Source organism: Malus sylvestris, chromosome 4 (assembly GCF_916048215.2).
Source record: "Malus sylvestris chromosome 4, drMalSylv7.2, whole genome shotgun sequence".
Classification (NCBI taxonomy): domain Eukaryota; kingdom Viridiplantae; phylum Streptophyta; class Magnoliopsida; order Rosales; family Rosaceae; genus Malus; species Malus sylvestris.
The window spans coordinates 27,319,091-27,335,873 of record NC_062263.1 but is presented as its reverse complement, the minus strand read 5'-3'; the positions used below and the strand labels follow the sequence as shown (position 1 = coordinate 27,335,873).

Here is a 16,783-nt window from a genome sequence, read left to right as displayed (position 1 = left end):
TCTCTATCACTCTCTTCCTCTCTCCTTCTATTTCAAAAACAAAAATAAAAAATTTTCTCACACACTTTGTGTGTGCCCGTATGCTAGTGGTAAATAAAGGAAAGAAGAAAACACAATTTCAATTGTTCTAATGGTATTCAGTTTTTACCTTGTCCGAGAAGGTTTTAAGTTTGGTTCATATAAATGCGAAGATAATAACAAGCTCGTTTGCAAGTGTTTTTAAAGAGCTTTCAGTAATATTAAAAACACTTCCAAACAAGCTTTATATTTGTGTTAGTGAGTACATTTGTAAATATCATATTATTTGTTTAAAAAAGAAAAAAAAAAGGGTATGGTGACAATTGGGACTTCGTTCCCTCCAACGGTTGAATTATTCAAACTTACCTGGTTCGGATTACGAGCCTAGATAGGTTCGGCGCCAATTTTAAATGTTCGTTAGTCGGAGATTTGACAAAGGTCGTTGTGGGGCCCAAAAGTTAGAGGTCCACACGGGTAGGACCCAAAAGTACCACGCCGGCTTTGTAATATTAGTTAAAGATATCAGGCTGCCGGCCCAAGCCCAACAACCACACAAGTGGGCCCCACAGGCCCAGTTAAAGACCTGCCCGGTAAACAAACATGACGACAAATTCACGTCATAAGTTATTTTTAATCAGAATTAATTATAAATTTGTCCCCTTAATTTTAGTGGTTGTTCCACTTTGCTCCCAACTTTTAATGTGTCAAACAAGAACAATGGTACTGAATAGTCTGAATGTGTTTGACGTAGAAACTTTCGGACGAACACCTGTCAAAATGATAATTGTAGAGAGAAAAAAAGAAGCTTGAGTTAACTTGTACATCTCAAATGGGATAGACTAGCGTTACAGGGTTGATAAAGTGCTTTACGACCAATGTAACATTGAAACAATCACTCAAAAGACCTTATCAAAATAAATGTCTAGCACTAAAAATAAGTGGTCGCATGTCAATAGCTTGTGAGTACTTTCGTCAAAGTAGATGAGTTACTAAATGCACAACAAAATGTAGTCACATGTTATTGTATCAAAAAATTTTAATGGAAACACTTTCAAAAGTTTGAGGACCAATTTGCAATGAAACCAAGTAAACATGGTTGTAATATAGTTTATTGATATCAAATTCTTTTTTTTTTTAGTCCAACGACATATTTACACTAAGAGGATGAGAAGAGTTCAGCTAAGTCATACAATTGGTAACTTAATTTGGTTTTGAATTCGTCATGTACAATATTCGAATTTAAAACCTCTTACTTACAAGTAAAGATGAATCTATCATACCGTAGTAATGAGTGATTATTGATATCAAATGAATGTGAACGAATGACATCTTAGAGATATAGCCTAGAGGCATGTCCCTTCCTAGGGGCGAAAGCAAATATGCACGTGTTTAGGTTGCAAATAGACCATGCATATTTTTCAATTTGGCCAAAGCGGGAGACCATCTCCAAACAAGTTAGTCAGTGTCTAAAGTTGTAGGACACTTATATTTCCGAATTAACTAGAATCTCTAAACTTAAAAGGGAACCATCTTAATGAATCCCACAAAGTTTAGTGAATCGTGATGCGATAATGTCTTCTTTTCTTTACGACGGGATAGTCATCAAGAAAGGTACCAATCACGTCAAGAAGTATGATTTTCGTTTTTAAATCACTTGATTTCCTTGAGTATTGATGAAGTTATAAATGTTTAAAGTTTACCCTGTTTCCTGCGAGTTTTCCAGTTTTCTCATGAACCAGTCACCTTTCAGGTTATTTTCCGGCCATCTCATGCAAACATTGAGCTTCCAAATAGGTATAATCTTGTTCTACACTTTCCTATCTTCATTTTTGATATATTATGGGTCAAATTTTGTTAAGAAACGATTAAGTTACGAAACTTTGAAAATTGCCCAAACTTCCGGCCAAGAGCTCCAGAACACTTAACGGAGTTTTTAATGGAATGACCAAAATAATGGACAGTGGACAATCTCAGGGACCATTTCTATTGATTTTCAATCTTATGGACCAAAGTGATGTGTTATGCAAATCTCAGAGATCATTTTAGCTAAAAAAACCTTTTCATAATTTATAAGCATATAAAGAAAACATGTTGAAAAGTGAGGCCATCATATGCAGTTGTGGCTGGTGAGTCAAGCCAGTCATGGCACATTCCCCCTAAATCATGACAGGATCAAAATTTTATGTCTTTTGCTGCCTGGGCCTCTTTCGGACCAAACAATATAAGATGGAGGTAAAGGGCAAAGTTTACAACTTGTAAATTTCTGTCACTTGGTGGCATTTCTCCACATTGTTTTGTCTAATGGTCCAACATCATATGTTGCAAATCATGTAGTTAAGTTTGCTAGAGCAGTGTAGCTATCACACACAGACTAATGTATTAATTTAAAATGTTTAGCACACACTCTTTGTAACATCTCACATCGTCCAAGGAGGTGGATTCTGTAAGCCTTATAAGTTATATGTATATTTTCATCTCTACCTAGTACGAGACCTTTTGGGAGCTCACTGGTTTCGGATTCCATCGGAACTCCGAAGTTAAGCAAATTCACATGAGAGCAATCTCAGGATGGGTGACTCACTGGGAAGTTCTCGTGTGAGTTCCCAGAAACAAAACTATGATGGCGTGATCGGGATCCAAAGCGGATAATATTGTGCTACGACGGAATCGAACCCGGAATGTAGTGGGAGTCCGGGCCGGGATGTGACACTCTTGCCGGAAAGAAATTTCATTTTTTAACTTAGGTCGAAGTTGTGGGTGTTCCACCTATTTGCAGTCGTTGATGCATGCGTCTTCAGTTTTACTTGACAAAAAGGGAAGGGAGCCTTTATGTGACAGCGACAAAGGGTGAGCATAAGTCGCATTGACTAAATGACTTATACTAGTCCACAATTTTATTAACTTTTGTACTATTTTTAAAGTTTGAATATTCCTCCCTATACCTTAAGATTAGATTAAATATTGCTCGAACATAAAAAAAATAGTAGATCAAAGTAATGGGAAACTTTTGTGTGCTAAATAACTTGTTAAATTATTACGTCTACACTCCTTTAATCTCACACTAAATTCTAGCATGGAGGAGCTTGGGGAAATCAAAGATAAGCACATTAATTCAAGAGATTGGGGATTAAAGCTTTGGAGAAATTTTTCAGTGTTCAGGAACATTGCCCGATACACAAAGTGTTATACGACAAGTAGTTGAATTTTCTTTTTCAAATATCCAACCACTTGTATTATGACATTTGGTGTACCAGAATGTGTTCCCTATACTCTGAAAAATCTCTCAAAGCTTTGGTGTTCTTTTTTAAGTGGCCAAGATTCTGTCTTCTTTTATCCCAAACCTTCATTATTATAAGCTAATCAGTCACTAGGTGGTCCATAAAAATTTAGTTTGAGTGGCTAAGGGATAGTTAATAGCCAATGCCATTGAATTAGACAACTCAACTCCCTTCAAGTCATATCATATGTAGGGAAAAAAGGAAGTTGATGAGTTGTTAAACCTAAAAGAAAGGTGATTGATTCCAATTAGTGATTCAAAATATTGTAAAGCAATAAGATATGAAATATATAAGTATCTTCTAGGCTTTTAAAAACCTAAATATATGGGGGATTAAGAGCATCTTTGAGAGAAGTTGTAAAATTATTAAATTTGTTAGTTAAAGAGTTAAATCTAAATAAATTATCTCCAACTTACTTTATAAAAGAATCTCTGTTATAGCAAAATGAACGGTTACTCTTTAGATTTAGAGATCAACTGTTCATACGTTGAATATTAAAAAATAATAAACTCAAGGGTGTACCCGTGAGCCAAGGAGAAAAGGAAGAGAGGAGATGATTTTAGAAAAATGTACTACTAGGAAGATTAAATTTTATAAATTAAATGATGTGGTTGTTGATGGTTTAAAAGGAAAAAATAACCTCAAATCATTGAAACCACTTTTAGATTACCCAAAACAAGAACTTTAATGAATCAAGGGGAATACTGAGCTTCAAAATGCGCTTCTTTCATGAGGCAAAGTAAGGTGAAGAGAAAAGAAATGAAAAAGAACATGGTTATTGGAGGTTATTTTAGGAATAATAATGGTGGGAAACTAATATTTTAATTTTTTTAAACTTTTTATGGCCGATGGAATCATAAGTAGGTGGGAAAATATGATACTGGGTTGGGTCTAATAGCACTCGAAAACATTCAAAGTTGTTAAAATAAAGAATGTTGTTGGAGATATAAAATTAAAAAGATTAACTAAAGTAGTTGTTTGACACTATTCACCTATTAAACTAGCAAAAATTTAACAAAAATGTTGGAGATGCACTAAGCTTGTATAAATGGATCAATTGGTTCTTGGCCTAGTGATCATTGACTGATGAAAGCTGAAGAAACTATAAATTTAAATTCGTCCTCCCCTGTTGATTTAAATAAGAGAGTGCAGAAACCTAAAAGAAAAAAACTATGAGGAGTGCATAAGGATTTGAATACATCGTAGATGACTTAAGACGCGTAATTAAGTAGAGAATTGCAAAAAAATCAAAAGAGAGTACGAAAATCACTTCATTTAAAAAAAAAAACAAAATGAGAACATTAAATTAGAAGATCCAAACAAGAAGTTCAATTGCTAACCCACAAAAACATTGATCAAAACCCAAATTTTTTATCTCAACCCAAGCCCAAGTTTCATCCTGACCTTTGCATTAGGTCCAACATTGGTTAGATCCAAGTTCAAGTATGTTCTCCAAAGCCCAACCACTAATTATACGCCTAATTAACATAGATAGCGTGTGTTTATCCACCAAACACAATAACTTTACCATTAATTAAGCATGAATGGTTGAAATTGCATAAGCTTAAAAGTTAAAATCATTAAGCACATGACAAATAAGATCCCATAATCTTTTTTTAATAAATTCATGTTTTTTACTTACGGTTCTTGTTAAGCGGAAAACCTACAATATCATATTGCAATCAGTGTTATGTGAAATGAACGGGCGAGGATTAAAAGAAATTATAGAATCAGGGGAAAAAAGTTAAGATAATGGATCCACACCAACTATGCGTGCCATACTCAGCTGTAGGAGAAATTTTACAGTGTGTCGGAAATACAGTCTTGTATACCGAATGTAATAATACAATAAGTTTGAAACTTGAAAAAAAAAATTTCAACCAATAATATTATGATACTTGATTTACCGGCCAATGTTCCTGACACGCTAAAAAATTTCTCCAGTTGTAGCCTCATGTCGTCTTGTGATTAGAATTATTGGGTGCATTTCCTTAATGGGCTGATTTTTATGGTGGAGCTTACCGCATATTTTAGTGGGGTCTCTCCAATTAAAGAAATAAACCCTTTAATTAACAACAATAATGATGGGAATATAACATAAAGAAACCAAAAAAATCTTAACTAATTAACTATTTAACTTTATGACTAATAAATTTATTTGTAAATGTGTATTTCAAGTGATGATTCTCCATCAGATTTGGACGTTTCAAAATGTGTCTTTGTATGTGAACTCAATTAGTCACTTTAATATTTTGACAAAAAAAAATAGTCACTTTAATATACAAAATTATGTTGTCAACCAAGCTTCCTAAAATAAGTTTTTATATGTTATTGGCTTTTTCCTTTTTGTTGCTTAATTAGTATAGAATGGAAAATACTTATCTTGTCAATCACAATTTGATACGTGTTTTCAAATTTATCATTTTGTGTTTTTTTTAATAAATTATTTTACATAAGTGTCAAATTATGATTTGTAAAAAAAATTTAAAAGATTTTTAATAAAAAATAGCCATGTAATGTTTATTATACAATTTAATTTTAGAGTGTGTTTATTTACATAAAATGAAAAATAACTTATTTTTTTTCAACTAAAATGAAAAATAACTTTGATTGTTGACTTTTTGCGCTTTTACCCACACATATAGAACACAAAAAAAATGCGGGTCCTAATGGTGGGAAAATGATCATCTCCGGATCCACTTTGATCCTCATATCCTAGTCGTTTATCGTGCATCGTACGGTCAATTTTCGTCAGATACTATTTGTGTTTAATTTGAAATAAAACAAATCAAATGATTTCTGACTACACGATATACGATGAACAACTAAGATGTGGAGATTCCTAAGATCCCCACAAAGTGAATCCGGATGGGATCCAATTCCCTAATGGTGGAGCTTAGCACGCATTTTGATGGGGTCAGTTGGTTTTATAAAAATGAGATTTTATACGATACTATAGAGTATCAAATATTTCGAGTTTTTTTATTCGTTAAATATTTGGTAAAAATCACAAAAGTTATGACCTAACGGCTAAAAGGTTCGGAATATGAGATACTCTACCGTAGAACTTTTGTATAGAAAATCCTTCTTCGCATTCCTAATTTACTTTGCTCAATCTCAGCAAGTAAAACATGTCAATGTGATATTTGGGATGCGCATTTGTCACGTCATCAACTGACAACTAATGTGATAATAATTAACATAAATCTACCACGACAACAAAATAATAATTTTGCATATGACATTGCAATATTTAAAAAATGAGATGCAAACGGGAAATTTTATGACATAATTTATTTTAGTTTAAAAAAGAGAATTGTTATTAGTACTCCGAAAATCTCATTTTACACTAAAAAAAAAAACTTGTGAAGAGTATAAAATGATAATTTTAGAGTGATAAAAATGATACTATAACAACAACAACAAAGCCTTTTCCCACTAAGTGGGGTCGGCTATAAAAAAAAAAAAAAATGATACTATAAAATAAAATAAAATAAATCTGATCCGAAAAAGTAAGTCCTATGGGGGGACGTTCTTTTTTGGGTTAAAAGCCAATCAAATCTTTAAAATCCGTCCCACGCAGTGAATCGAAATATACCGAACGCCTACAAAATCCATCCATGTCGGTACGAATGACGGCCCCGGAAAGCGCAAGGGCAATTCCGTCATTCCATAAATGGAAACATCTAACTGGGACTCCAACTTGCGTCCGCCGTAAGAAGCAACGTTTTTTTTCACACTTTCTCTCTCTCTCTCTTCTCGAGAGCATTATAAAAACAAATAACGCGAAATTCATATAAAAAAGAAAAATATAAAAACGCAAACAAAAGAAAAAAAGGAGAAAATTTTGGTACCATTTTCCATTGTTTCTGGTGCTCGCTTTCTCTCTCAGGTACCCACCACGCATCTCTATCTCTCTCTCTCTTCTCTCTCTTTCTCTCTCTAGAATTTTTTTTTTCTTCTGTATTTTGTGTTTGTACATGTAGGGATTTTTTATCTGTGTATTTGTATTGGAATTTGGTGTAAGAAATATATATTTTATCTGGCTCTGGTTTGAATTTGAATTTCTGGGTTTTTGGGGTGGGATGTTGTTGATATTTTTTTTCTAGGGATTTGATTCTTGAATTGGGGATTTGTTATCTGTTTGGATTTTTATTGGTAATTTGGATAAAGTTAGCTGAAAAAATGGAAAATGGAAGGTGGAGAGGGGAGAGATTTTAAAAATGGAGATTCTTGGTGGGTTTTTGGTGTAATTGAATAAATTTTTGGGAAAGCGAATCCTGGTTTTTTTATTATTTATTTTTAGTTTTAATGCCGAAAACAGCAGATCGGTGATGGGAAATAGAAAAAAATATTGAGGAAAGATTGTAATTTGATTTGTTTGAGCTGGATTTGGGATTCTGAAATTTGAATTAATATGTCGATTTTTGGGTTTCTTTTTGGTGCAAGGAACAGATGGTAAAGGGAGGGAAGGTTAGTTCCAAGCGAAAAATCAAGACAAGGGTTCCGTCAAAGTATCAGGGTTCCGATGATTCGGATGAGGATTATGTGATTTCGGGTGAAGAAAATGAAGTTTCTGAGGATTTAGAGGAGGATTACTGTTCTTCTTTGGACGGAGATGCGTCGGAAGAGAGCTTTGGGAGTTTTGTGGATGAGGAGGAGGAAGAGGAGGATGAAGTGAAAAAGGTGAGGAAGAAAACTCGATCAAGAGCGAAAAGGGATGCTGATGGTTTTATTGTGGATGAGGAGGAGGAGGAGGAAGAAGATGAAGAGGAAGTGAAACCGGTTAGGAAGGGAATTAGGTCAAAGGTCCAAAATGGTTTTTCTGGCCGGCAGAAAAATGGGGTTAAACCGTCACGAAAGAGGAGAAAGATTACATATCGTGAGGTGGAGGATCAGGATTATAATGATGAAGATGACGATGACGATGAGGAATTCACACCAGATGAAGATGAATTTTCTGACGTGGAAGAAAAACCAGTGGTGAAAAAGAAGAAAGCTGATGGGAAAGTGGGCAAGCGGTGCTTGAAGAAAAAGGGTCGTCCTGTAAGAGGTGTAAAAAGGAGAAAATCTTTGGCTTCAAAGAAGCCTTTGAGAAAGAAAGGTAGAACAAGTCAGGCATCGAGGAGGAAGGCAAGAAGTGACGATGATATTGAAAGTGATAGCGATTTCATGGATAGTATTGTGCCCGTGAGAGTAACGAATGAGAAAAAAACGGTTAGGAAAAGGAGGAGAATGTCTATTCTGTCAGATTCAGATTTTGTGTCTTCTGGAGCATCTGATTATGACTACACCATCTCCGAGGAAGAGAGAGAGCAAGTACGAGAAGCCAAGGAGTTGTGTGAAAGATTGGAAACTAATTTGCGAAGTTCATCTGTGCCTGCTAGCATTCAGGAGGATACACCTGTACAACAGCCAAGAAACCCTCCTAGAAGGAAGGGCAAAGAGAAGATTGAGCAAGTGAAGGTTGAGGTTGTAAAGCAGGTCTGTGGCATTTGTCTCTCCGAGGAAGATAAAAGAAGAGTGAGGGGAACACTAGACTGTTGCACTCATTATTTTTGTTTTGCCTGCATCATGGAATGGGGAAAAGTGGAATCTCGTTGCCCTTTGTGCAAGCAGAGATTTAAGACAATTAGTAAGCCTGCAAGATGTACGACAGGAATTGATTTGAGAGAAGTGGTGATACAGGTCTCTGAGCGTGATCAGGTACCTTATTGTGTTACTTGTTGTGTCATGCATTATCTTGCATTCCGTTTGCTGCTTCATTTTTTTGTTTGTTTGTTCAAATGGGTTTATTTCTTTATGCAGGTATATCAGCCAACAGAAGAAGAACTCAGGAGTTATCTTGACCCTTACGAGAATGTGATATGTACAGAATGCCACGAAGGAGGGGAAGATGGCCTCATGTTACTGTGTGATCTATGTGATTCACCTGCTCACACCTTTTGTGTTGGTCTTGGCCGAGAAGTACCTGAAGGTAATTGGTACTGTGAGGGTTGTAGACCTGTGGCTATGGGATCCTCAAGTTCACAGGCTCAGGGTCGGTTGTCTGATCAAAGAACTACAAACAACATTTTGTCGAATAGACCATCACCTACTGTACATTTTGACGAAGGAATAGACCTTAATGTGGTGTCCTCACCTCGTCCACAATTTACTCAAGGATTACCCCCTCGATTTCCTGTTGGAGGCTTTCAAGCACCTTCCCCGGTATCTGGGGCAGGAGCACCAACTCTATCAGGGAGACGCTTAATACAGCGTTATATTCAACAACTCCTTAATTCTAATAGGACGAGTTATATGGCCAGTATAAATGAGAGGAACTCATCTGATAATTTGAGTAATGATTTCTCTCACTCTCAAGCTGCTCAGACGAGGGAGATGACAGTCCAACATACCAGGACAGACGAGATGGAGGCATCTTACCACACATTCTTTGAGGAGAGATTACAAAACAATCCTTTAGCACTAGTGCCAGATAACTTGAGTACTGATTTCTTAAATACATCAGCATCAACCCCTCAGAGAAGGCAAGCAATCGAGGATCCAACTACAACATCTGCTGATAGATCTCAAAATGGAGCATTATGGCCTGTACTTACCGGAATGAATTCAGTACCAAATTCCGGACAATTCCATCACTTCAGCGGTAGGCCAAATATTAGTGGATCTGATGCTGGTGTGTCCCCTAATACTGCTACGGAACAGGGTGTTTTTCAGCTAGCAAAGGAACAACTGAAAGTGATGGTCAGAAACCACTTGGATAATTTGTCCCGAGACATTGATCTAGGTATGCGAAGCTTTCAACTTATTTGTATACTTATTTCCACATTGATATATGAAAATGCCTTAGATCTGAATCCGCCCGCTTATTCTTATGAATTATGATTCTACACTGCCAATTGGAATGTTCTAACTCCTTGTATCTTTGTGTTTCAGACAAAGACACTTTCAAGGACATTGCAAGGAGATCTATGCACACTATCTTGGCTGCGTGCGGACGTGAGCACAGAAGCTGTGAGGTAGTTCCCGTGCCTCCTCCCTCAACCTGCGCCCACATTGAATTAACGGTGGGTGGAATGACAAGTCTGATGAGAGGCCATTGTCCATCTTGTTTCGAATCTTTTGTAGGAGAAGTTGTAAAGAGGATCTTCGATACAAAACTCCCGCAGTGGTTGAGTTTACGTCTCTAGTTATCGAGGATTCTCGTTGCAACACGTGTCGTTTAGCTGTTTCCCCTCCCCCGTCGATCCTGTTTTTGTTAGGAAATTTAGACCATATTTTGTTTAGCTTATTTAATCCCATTTTTACATTAATTTGTTAGATTAGGCTAATTTAAATATATGAAAATTGCTACGTATTTATCACTTTCCATTTTTGCTCATTGGCTGTGATTATTCTGTCTGTCTCTGCTTTTCTTTGATGTTTTCTTAACGGTTGTTTCTTTGTCCACCCTTTGTTTTTTTTTTACCGGAAGTTACTTATGCATTTACTATTGGAATTAACTTGGCTGCTGAACAATTCAGCAGCCTCTCCTGCTTATATCCAATCCTGTGTGAACACGTGTCCAAGTTTTGATTACCGGGATTGGATGTAAGCAGGAGTGGCTGCTGAAAATTCAGCAGCCAAGTCTTGTTCTTTACTATTTGGGAAGAATGATGCTTGTGGTAATGGACCACTCACATACCACCAACCAGCCTTTTCTTTGCCTTTTTGTGTTTGCCCTTTCTTTGTCATCCGACCCAGCCCCTCCACTACACCACCTTTCTAGTACAATAGCACATGTCAGTCCCACTGATCTTTGTACAATTTGAGACGGCTGAAAATACTTGGCTGGTTACATGTGAAACGTTTCTTTATGGGGCAAAGTTAATATTTCCGATTACGAAAGATGCTTGGCTCTTTGTGTGCAACGAAATGTTTATTCTTACCGACGGATTACAATTTGACGTGTTAAATAAATATATGTATGTGTCAAACTGTAATTTGCAGATAACAAGCGACAAACATGGCTCTTTCTCCGGGGTCCTTTTTCTTCAACAACCGTTTGAATACGAAGGAACTGGCTCCATATGTCTGATATCCTTCAATTATGTTTCACACCCACCCATGACCTTTTCCCAATTCATAAATATTTAAGGGGCCATTTGTTTTCTAGTTGGTAGGTGGGTGGAGACTGACTGCATCTCACCGAAACAGAGGACCAAATTATGTTTCTGCGATTTAGTGTGGTCACATGTTAGATATATTGGACCTCCAACTTTTCTTACCATTCACTCAAAAGGGATTTTTCGGAATAAGAACTGGGGGCGAGCGGCGAGCACACTGTCTGGACCACCTGACCTAACATACAAAGATCCGTACAAAGTGCCAAAGGGGTTTGAGGGAGAGGCATTGAATGAAAAGAAATTATTTTCTTTTTTCTTTTTCTTTTCTTTTAAAAAGAGCTAAATATCGACCTGAAAATAACAGATGATGACGAGAGTTTTGTTGAGGCCTATAAACTAAAGTTCACATGCCAAATAATTACACTCAAATTCCTGCAACAACTTATTCCACACACTCCTAGTGCTCAATAACCATTGGGAATACTCTTAGCTACAAACCAAAACACAGACTGCAAAGGGGCTCGCTCTTGGTTGTGAAAACTTTCACTCCGGCAGCGGCGCCATTGGGAAATTCATAAACCGTCGTCAAGAATGGTGGACAACAACATCCCCTGAACAAACACGCATCTTTTCGTCTTCTCTTCCTTATCCTTGATGGACAAAGGCGGTGACTGCACGTTTCTGTGACCAAACAAACGCGTGTCAGACCTACGAAGCATGCTGAGAGGAAAATAATGAAATTAAAGAACACAGACCGGGTTTCATATGCAACAGAAAGGCAAAAAAGCATGCTCGTTTGTAGAAATTTGACAATAATGAGCATCGACAACAATTGTATAAAGTTTTATCGTTCTTTCTGCCGTGTAGTTAAGCATGATATAGTATTCATGAAAAAAGATTGAGCATGTTCTCGTACCAGAGTTGTGTGCAGTGCCCTCTTAAGTGATTAGTCAAAGTTCCTTTTTATTTGTTTCTGCAACATATTCCATGCACTCATGCATGACTAGTGTATGAAATTGCAAAAGCATCCATCGCAATTCGCAACCAACACTCATAATCCTTGTCCAAACTTCTTATACATATAATGAGATTTAGCAAGAAATCATAACCGGTTAGGCATTCAGCTTGACCAAGGGTTACAAGGTCAGAATTAGGGCAAGCTAGGGAGATAGGTTTTAGGTGTCCCATCAAAAGGAGTTTAAGATTAAATAACGTACCGTTCTGATACTCTCTCATCTGAACTTTTCTTGGCTGAGCTTGCTTCAGTTGAGAAGGGTGGCATACTAACAAAATCATCCGCCATAGGCAAAATAAATTGCGACAACAATGGATCAGGCGCTGCATTGGATGAGGAAAGTAAACAGGAAGAGCCCCCAAAAAGAGAGTGCAAATTTCCTTCCCGCAGCTCTTTCCTCAACAAAGATAGAGTTGAATGAGCTCCACTTTTCCTTGTCTTCCTCTTGCGTTGCATGTAATTACTAGTTAAGGAACTCAAGCATTGGGAGAAATCTTCAATCTGATCAATCTTTGATAAAATGTATAATAAATCTCAAGGGTACGATGAACCAAAAGAAAACTGCCTTATGAGACCTCGTAACGTTCAATCAGAATTGTAGGAATATGGAGTATGTTTTCATGCAACAAATGGTAAATTACTAGTTTAAACCATTAAGGACTCAGATCATACCATTACAATATACATCAGATCCCCATAGGAAAGTTTTTTAGAAAGAGATGGCATGTGGAATACTAATAAATTTGCATTGAACGACAAAGTTGATTATGACAGAAAAAAGATAACACATAACATCTGCAACAGATGACAAATCAACAGAAAAGGATATCTTGAATATACTTCCATGTTGTAGGGTAATGTGCGCAACCATATCAACCCCCACCCTCATTGCACAAACCGGACATACCTGCAGATAAACAACGTTCTTTTTTAGTAAGATTAACCTCCAGTAACCCATCCTCATTAAAATAAGAGAAATCTAACATCTAACAAATGCAACATCTTAGCAAGTTCATATAACTTGACCAACTACCTAATTTCCACTTCTCCAACCACCACATTACAACCTCATATTTCAACAAGAAAGCATTGAAATCAATTCTTCAAAGGATAAAATATCAACTGTTTAAGAAGCTGGGATTGACAAGATTCTCTTGATATTCATAAACAAATGACTTTGAATTTAAGCATTTTGTAAAATATGATTGACTAAAGGTTGTCTTGTCAGTATTCCCTACTAAATGATGCTTGGATATGAACATACTGAGAGTTTACTCCTAATGTGAGCGAGACCAAACTATATTTGGTGTATATGTGTTTTGATATTGCAGGTAATTGGACAAACATATACACGTCTTTGGCCTCACTTCTCAAGTTAGCGTGTTCAATATACGCTCGTCCTATTGAGAGCAAGACCTGTAAGGAACTGAGAGAAGAGAAGATTGAAGTATGAACGCATTCATGATGAGTACTTCTGCAGGTATGAACTGGTATCAATTAGGGTTAACTTCTGATTAGACGCTCGGACTAGTAGAACGTGGTTTAATGGCTTTATTGGTTTCGATACTTGCTCAGTGGTGTATAATGCTTTCACATATTTCTTTATAAAACAACGCATGCAATAGATTCTCAAGAAAAGTTTAATACAAACATCAAGTCGCATAATAATTTCATTCTATACACACCAAACAATTAAAACGTACTCGCTTTCAGGATGAAACTAAGAGAAACTAGGTACTGATAGATATGAAAAAGGATTCATACCCCATTCTTCGCCTCCACCGGGTGCTCTTCATCAATGTGGCAGCACAATCCTACAATGTCAAAGTATTCGGAGCAGAACGGGCATGGAAATTCCTCCCTTATATCATCATCCCCATCAATTTCTTCAAACCCCATGAGCATGTCTACATTGCACAATCCCGTGTTTCAATACGTGGAAGATCCATAAAATTGAAGAACTTTAATTAATTGGGGTTTCACCATTGAAAACCCAAAATTCTGATGTCAAAAAGTCTCGAGAAAGAAATAATGACACCCAAAGTAGTTGGATTCAGCTCAACTTGCTGAAATGTTATCATCACTAACTTTATTTTCGTGGGTCATAAAAATTTGGAAAATGGTAATCTTTCCAACCATTAATAATACAATTATTGGAAAAGAAAAAGAATCAAGCTTTCTAATTTCTCTCGTCTACCATTTACATTCTTCAGATTAAAACCAAAAAAATTAGAATATATTCTTCAGATTAAAACCAAAACCCGAACGAAAAAAAATAATAAATAAAAAATTCAGAGCAAAAAAAAAAATCAATTTCCTTTTTGTTTCCCTACCAAAAAAGGCATTACACAAAAATCAACAACAATTAATGATCAAAACGGGAAAGAAATGAATGTGAGCTAACCAGATCGAGATCGAAGGGCGGATTGATAACGCCGAGAGGCAGAAGAAAGACGAGCGCTCCAGGAATCACCGTCCATAGCCAGCTACCCTTTACGAAATTAAACGAAAAGGTAAGGTCTTTGCGGTGCGATTTGCTTTTGGGTCCGATCTCTCAGATTCAGAAACCCGAATAATTGGGAATTTGGGAATGGGATTTTATTGATACGGACAAACAGGAACCGGCTTTCGGGGTTGGTTGAGCTGGAGGATCCGAGGCTGACGATGGTTGACGAAGGCGGCGACGGTGGCGATGGCGATGGCGATGGCGATGGCGATGGCAGTGGTGGTGATTGTGTAGAAAGAGGAAGGAGGAAGAGGAGGAGAGGAGGAAGGAGGAGGTATTTAATCTCTCCTACCAGTTTATTATCTATGTCTCTCTCTCTCTACGCTGTATATTTTCTGTATTTTTTTTTATAATTTATTTGTTGGGGAGGAAAAAATGGAATTTATTCCAGGTAGAAATGTGTGGTGAATATGACAAATGGCCAATAAAATGAAATAACAGTGACACACAGAGGAGAGAGAAAGAAGAGAGAGAAAGTGAGAGACAAAGCCTCTCTCTCTCTTCCTGTTTCTCTTTCTTTCTCTCTCCTGTTTCTCTCAGTGGCTGCTGGTACTCAGCGTTTTACAGCTCCCTGTTTGTTGCGACTCTCTCCCTCGCTCAACTGTGCTTTCAGATTCACTTTCACTTTGGTAGTTTTCATGATTTGACACGTGTCGTTATACCATAGACTCACAACAAATTTAATTACGAATTTGCCTTTGAATTTCTGTGGGTTGTTCCACTTTGGTCCTCTCAGGACTCTTTACTGGCCTCGTTTGGCAGCTCGGACTGTACTGACTATTTCTGTCGGATAGGATAAATAGCCACCGGATAGTACTGACTAAATTAGTCGAGCGTTTGGTGCAGTATCGGATTAATGATCGTATTATTTATACTGTGTTTGGTATTATACCGGATAAGATGAATAAAACTTAAAATTGGTATTATAGCAAATAAGAGGAATAAAACTTAAAAAAAAAAGTGAAATCATCTTTTTTTTTTTTTCGCAGATCTCTCTGCACCCATCAAACTCCCTCTTTCTCTCTTCCTTCTTCTTCCCCGACTACAGAAGCATCCCAAATAATTCTTCCCCGCTTCTCTCCGCGGCACCCCCAAACTCCCTCCCTCTCTCTCCCTTATTCTTCTTCCCCGGCGACAACAATTCTATTTTGTCGCTTCGACTCCGTCTTCCTCTGCGTCAACTGCGACTCTCATCACCCTGCGTCTAGCCCCTGCAAGGTCTGCGAGCAAGCTCCAGGACCGAGAGACCGAGGTGAGCAGGGAGGATGGCGAGGCTGCTATCGAACCTAAAGGCTATGGAGAATCCGGATCTGAACTCGGGTCGTAGAAATGGATCCATATCTGGATCTAGACTACCAGCATGTGGATCCGATGCTTGAAGAAGTTCAGGAGCAGGACATCTGCAGCACGGACGCAGTCGGTTTGGTGTGGCGGTCGTGAAGATGGAGGGGATAGCGCCCCGACTAATTATCCCGAGCTTTTGTGGTGTTTTAATAGTACGGTGTCAACCGTATAAAATTTGATAGACCGGATAATTAAGCGGGTGCTTATTTAGTACGATAGTGCACCAAACAAGTGCTCCCGTATTATTTATCCTATCCGATGCTTTATACGGCGTGCCAAACGAGGCCTTAGTGTTTATACGAAATACCTTTCGAAAACTCTCAAACTTTTCTTGAACTTTTAAGCAAGGTTAGTGTTATTTACATATTTATTTTAATGTTTTATATATATTTTTTAAATTTTCCATTGTCAGATCAAATAAATTGAACAAAATCAACAAACAAAAATTAATAAAGGTGCATATGAGGTAAAAAGCGGTGTTTGAATAGCAGTACTCTTTAGCTTCTTTTTTTTT

General features: G+C 37.1%; 2 protein-coding genes across 3 annotated transcripts; one reads left to right on the top strand and one right to left on the bottom strand.

Annotated features, from left to right (window-relative positions):
• Nucleotides 1-7,021: 7,021 nt before the first annotated feature.
• On the top strand, nt 7,022-10,663 carry LOC126618944 (uncharacterized). Of its 2 annotated transcripts, XM_050287176.1 has the most exons (4): nt 7,022-7,188; nt 7,752-9,002; nt 9,105-10,086; nt 10,236-10,663. In XM_050287176.1, exons 2-4 carry the CDS (start codon nt 7,752-7,754, stop codon nt 10,487-10,489), a joined length of 2,487 nt encoding a protein of 828 aa, XP_050143133.1. In that variant the 5' UTR covers nt 7,022-7,188; the 3' UTR covers nt 10,490-10,663. The 2 variants fall into 2 exon arrangements, with proteins under 2 accessions (XP_050143133.1, XP_050143134.1); XM_050287177.1 differs by lacking the exon at nt 7,022-7,188 and having other exon boundaries at nt 7,211-9,002.
• A 1,027-nt stretch (nt 10,664-11,690) lies between these two features.
• Nucleotides 11,691-15,321, bottom strand: LOC126618945 (protein DEHYDRATION-INDUCED 19 homolog 3-like). The gene is made up of 5 exons (XM_050287178.1): nt 14,824-15,321; nt 14,184-14,326; nt 13,249-13,326; nt 12,622-12,875; nt 11,691-12,085 (listed from the first exon to the last, which is right to left on the bottom strand). The coding sequence occupies exons 1-5, from the start codon at nt 14,897-14,899 to the stop codon at nt 11,977-11,979; spliced, it is 660 nt and encodes a 219-aa protein (XP_050143135.1). The 5' UTR covers nt 14,900-15,321; the 3' UTR covers nt 11,691-11,976.
• Nucleotides 15,322-16,783: the final 1,462 nt, after the last annotated feature.

Excerpts from the sequence above, each read along its gene's own strand:
- LOC126618944 (XM_050287176.1), top strand. The coding sequence starts at position 7,752 with ATGGTAAAGGGAGGGAAGGTTAGTTCCAAGCGAAAAATCAAGACAAGG. Across the intron at positions 9,003-9,104 it reads AGGTCTCTGAGCGTGATCAG|GTATATCAGCCAACAGAAGA; the intron begins GTACCTTATTGT and ends TTCTTTATGCAG. Across the intron at positions 10,087-10,235 it reads GTCCCGAGACATTGATCTAG|ACAAAGACACTTTCAAGGAC; the intron begins GTATGCGAAGCT and ends TTTGTGTTTCAG.
- LOC126618945 (XM_050287178.1), bottom strand. The coding sequence starts at position 14,899 with ATGGACGGTGATTCCTGGAGCGCTCGTCTTTCTTCTGCCTCTCGGCGT. Across the intron at positions 14,327-14,823 it reads CGCCCTTCGATCTCGATCTG|ACATGCTCATGGGGTTTGAA; the intron begins GTTAGCTCACAT and ends TGTGCAATGTAG. Across the intron at positions 12,086-12,621 it reads GATGAGAGAGTATCAGAACG|AAACGTGCAGTCACCGCCTT; the intron begins GTACGTTATTTA and ends GTTTGGTCACAG.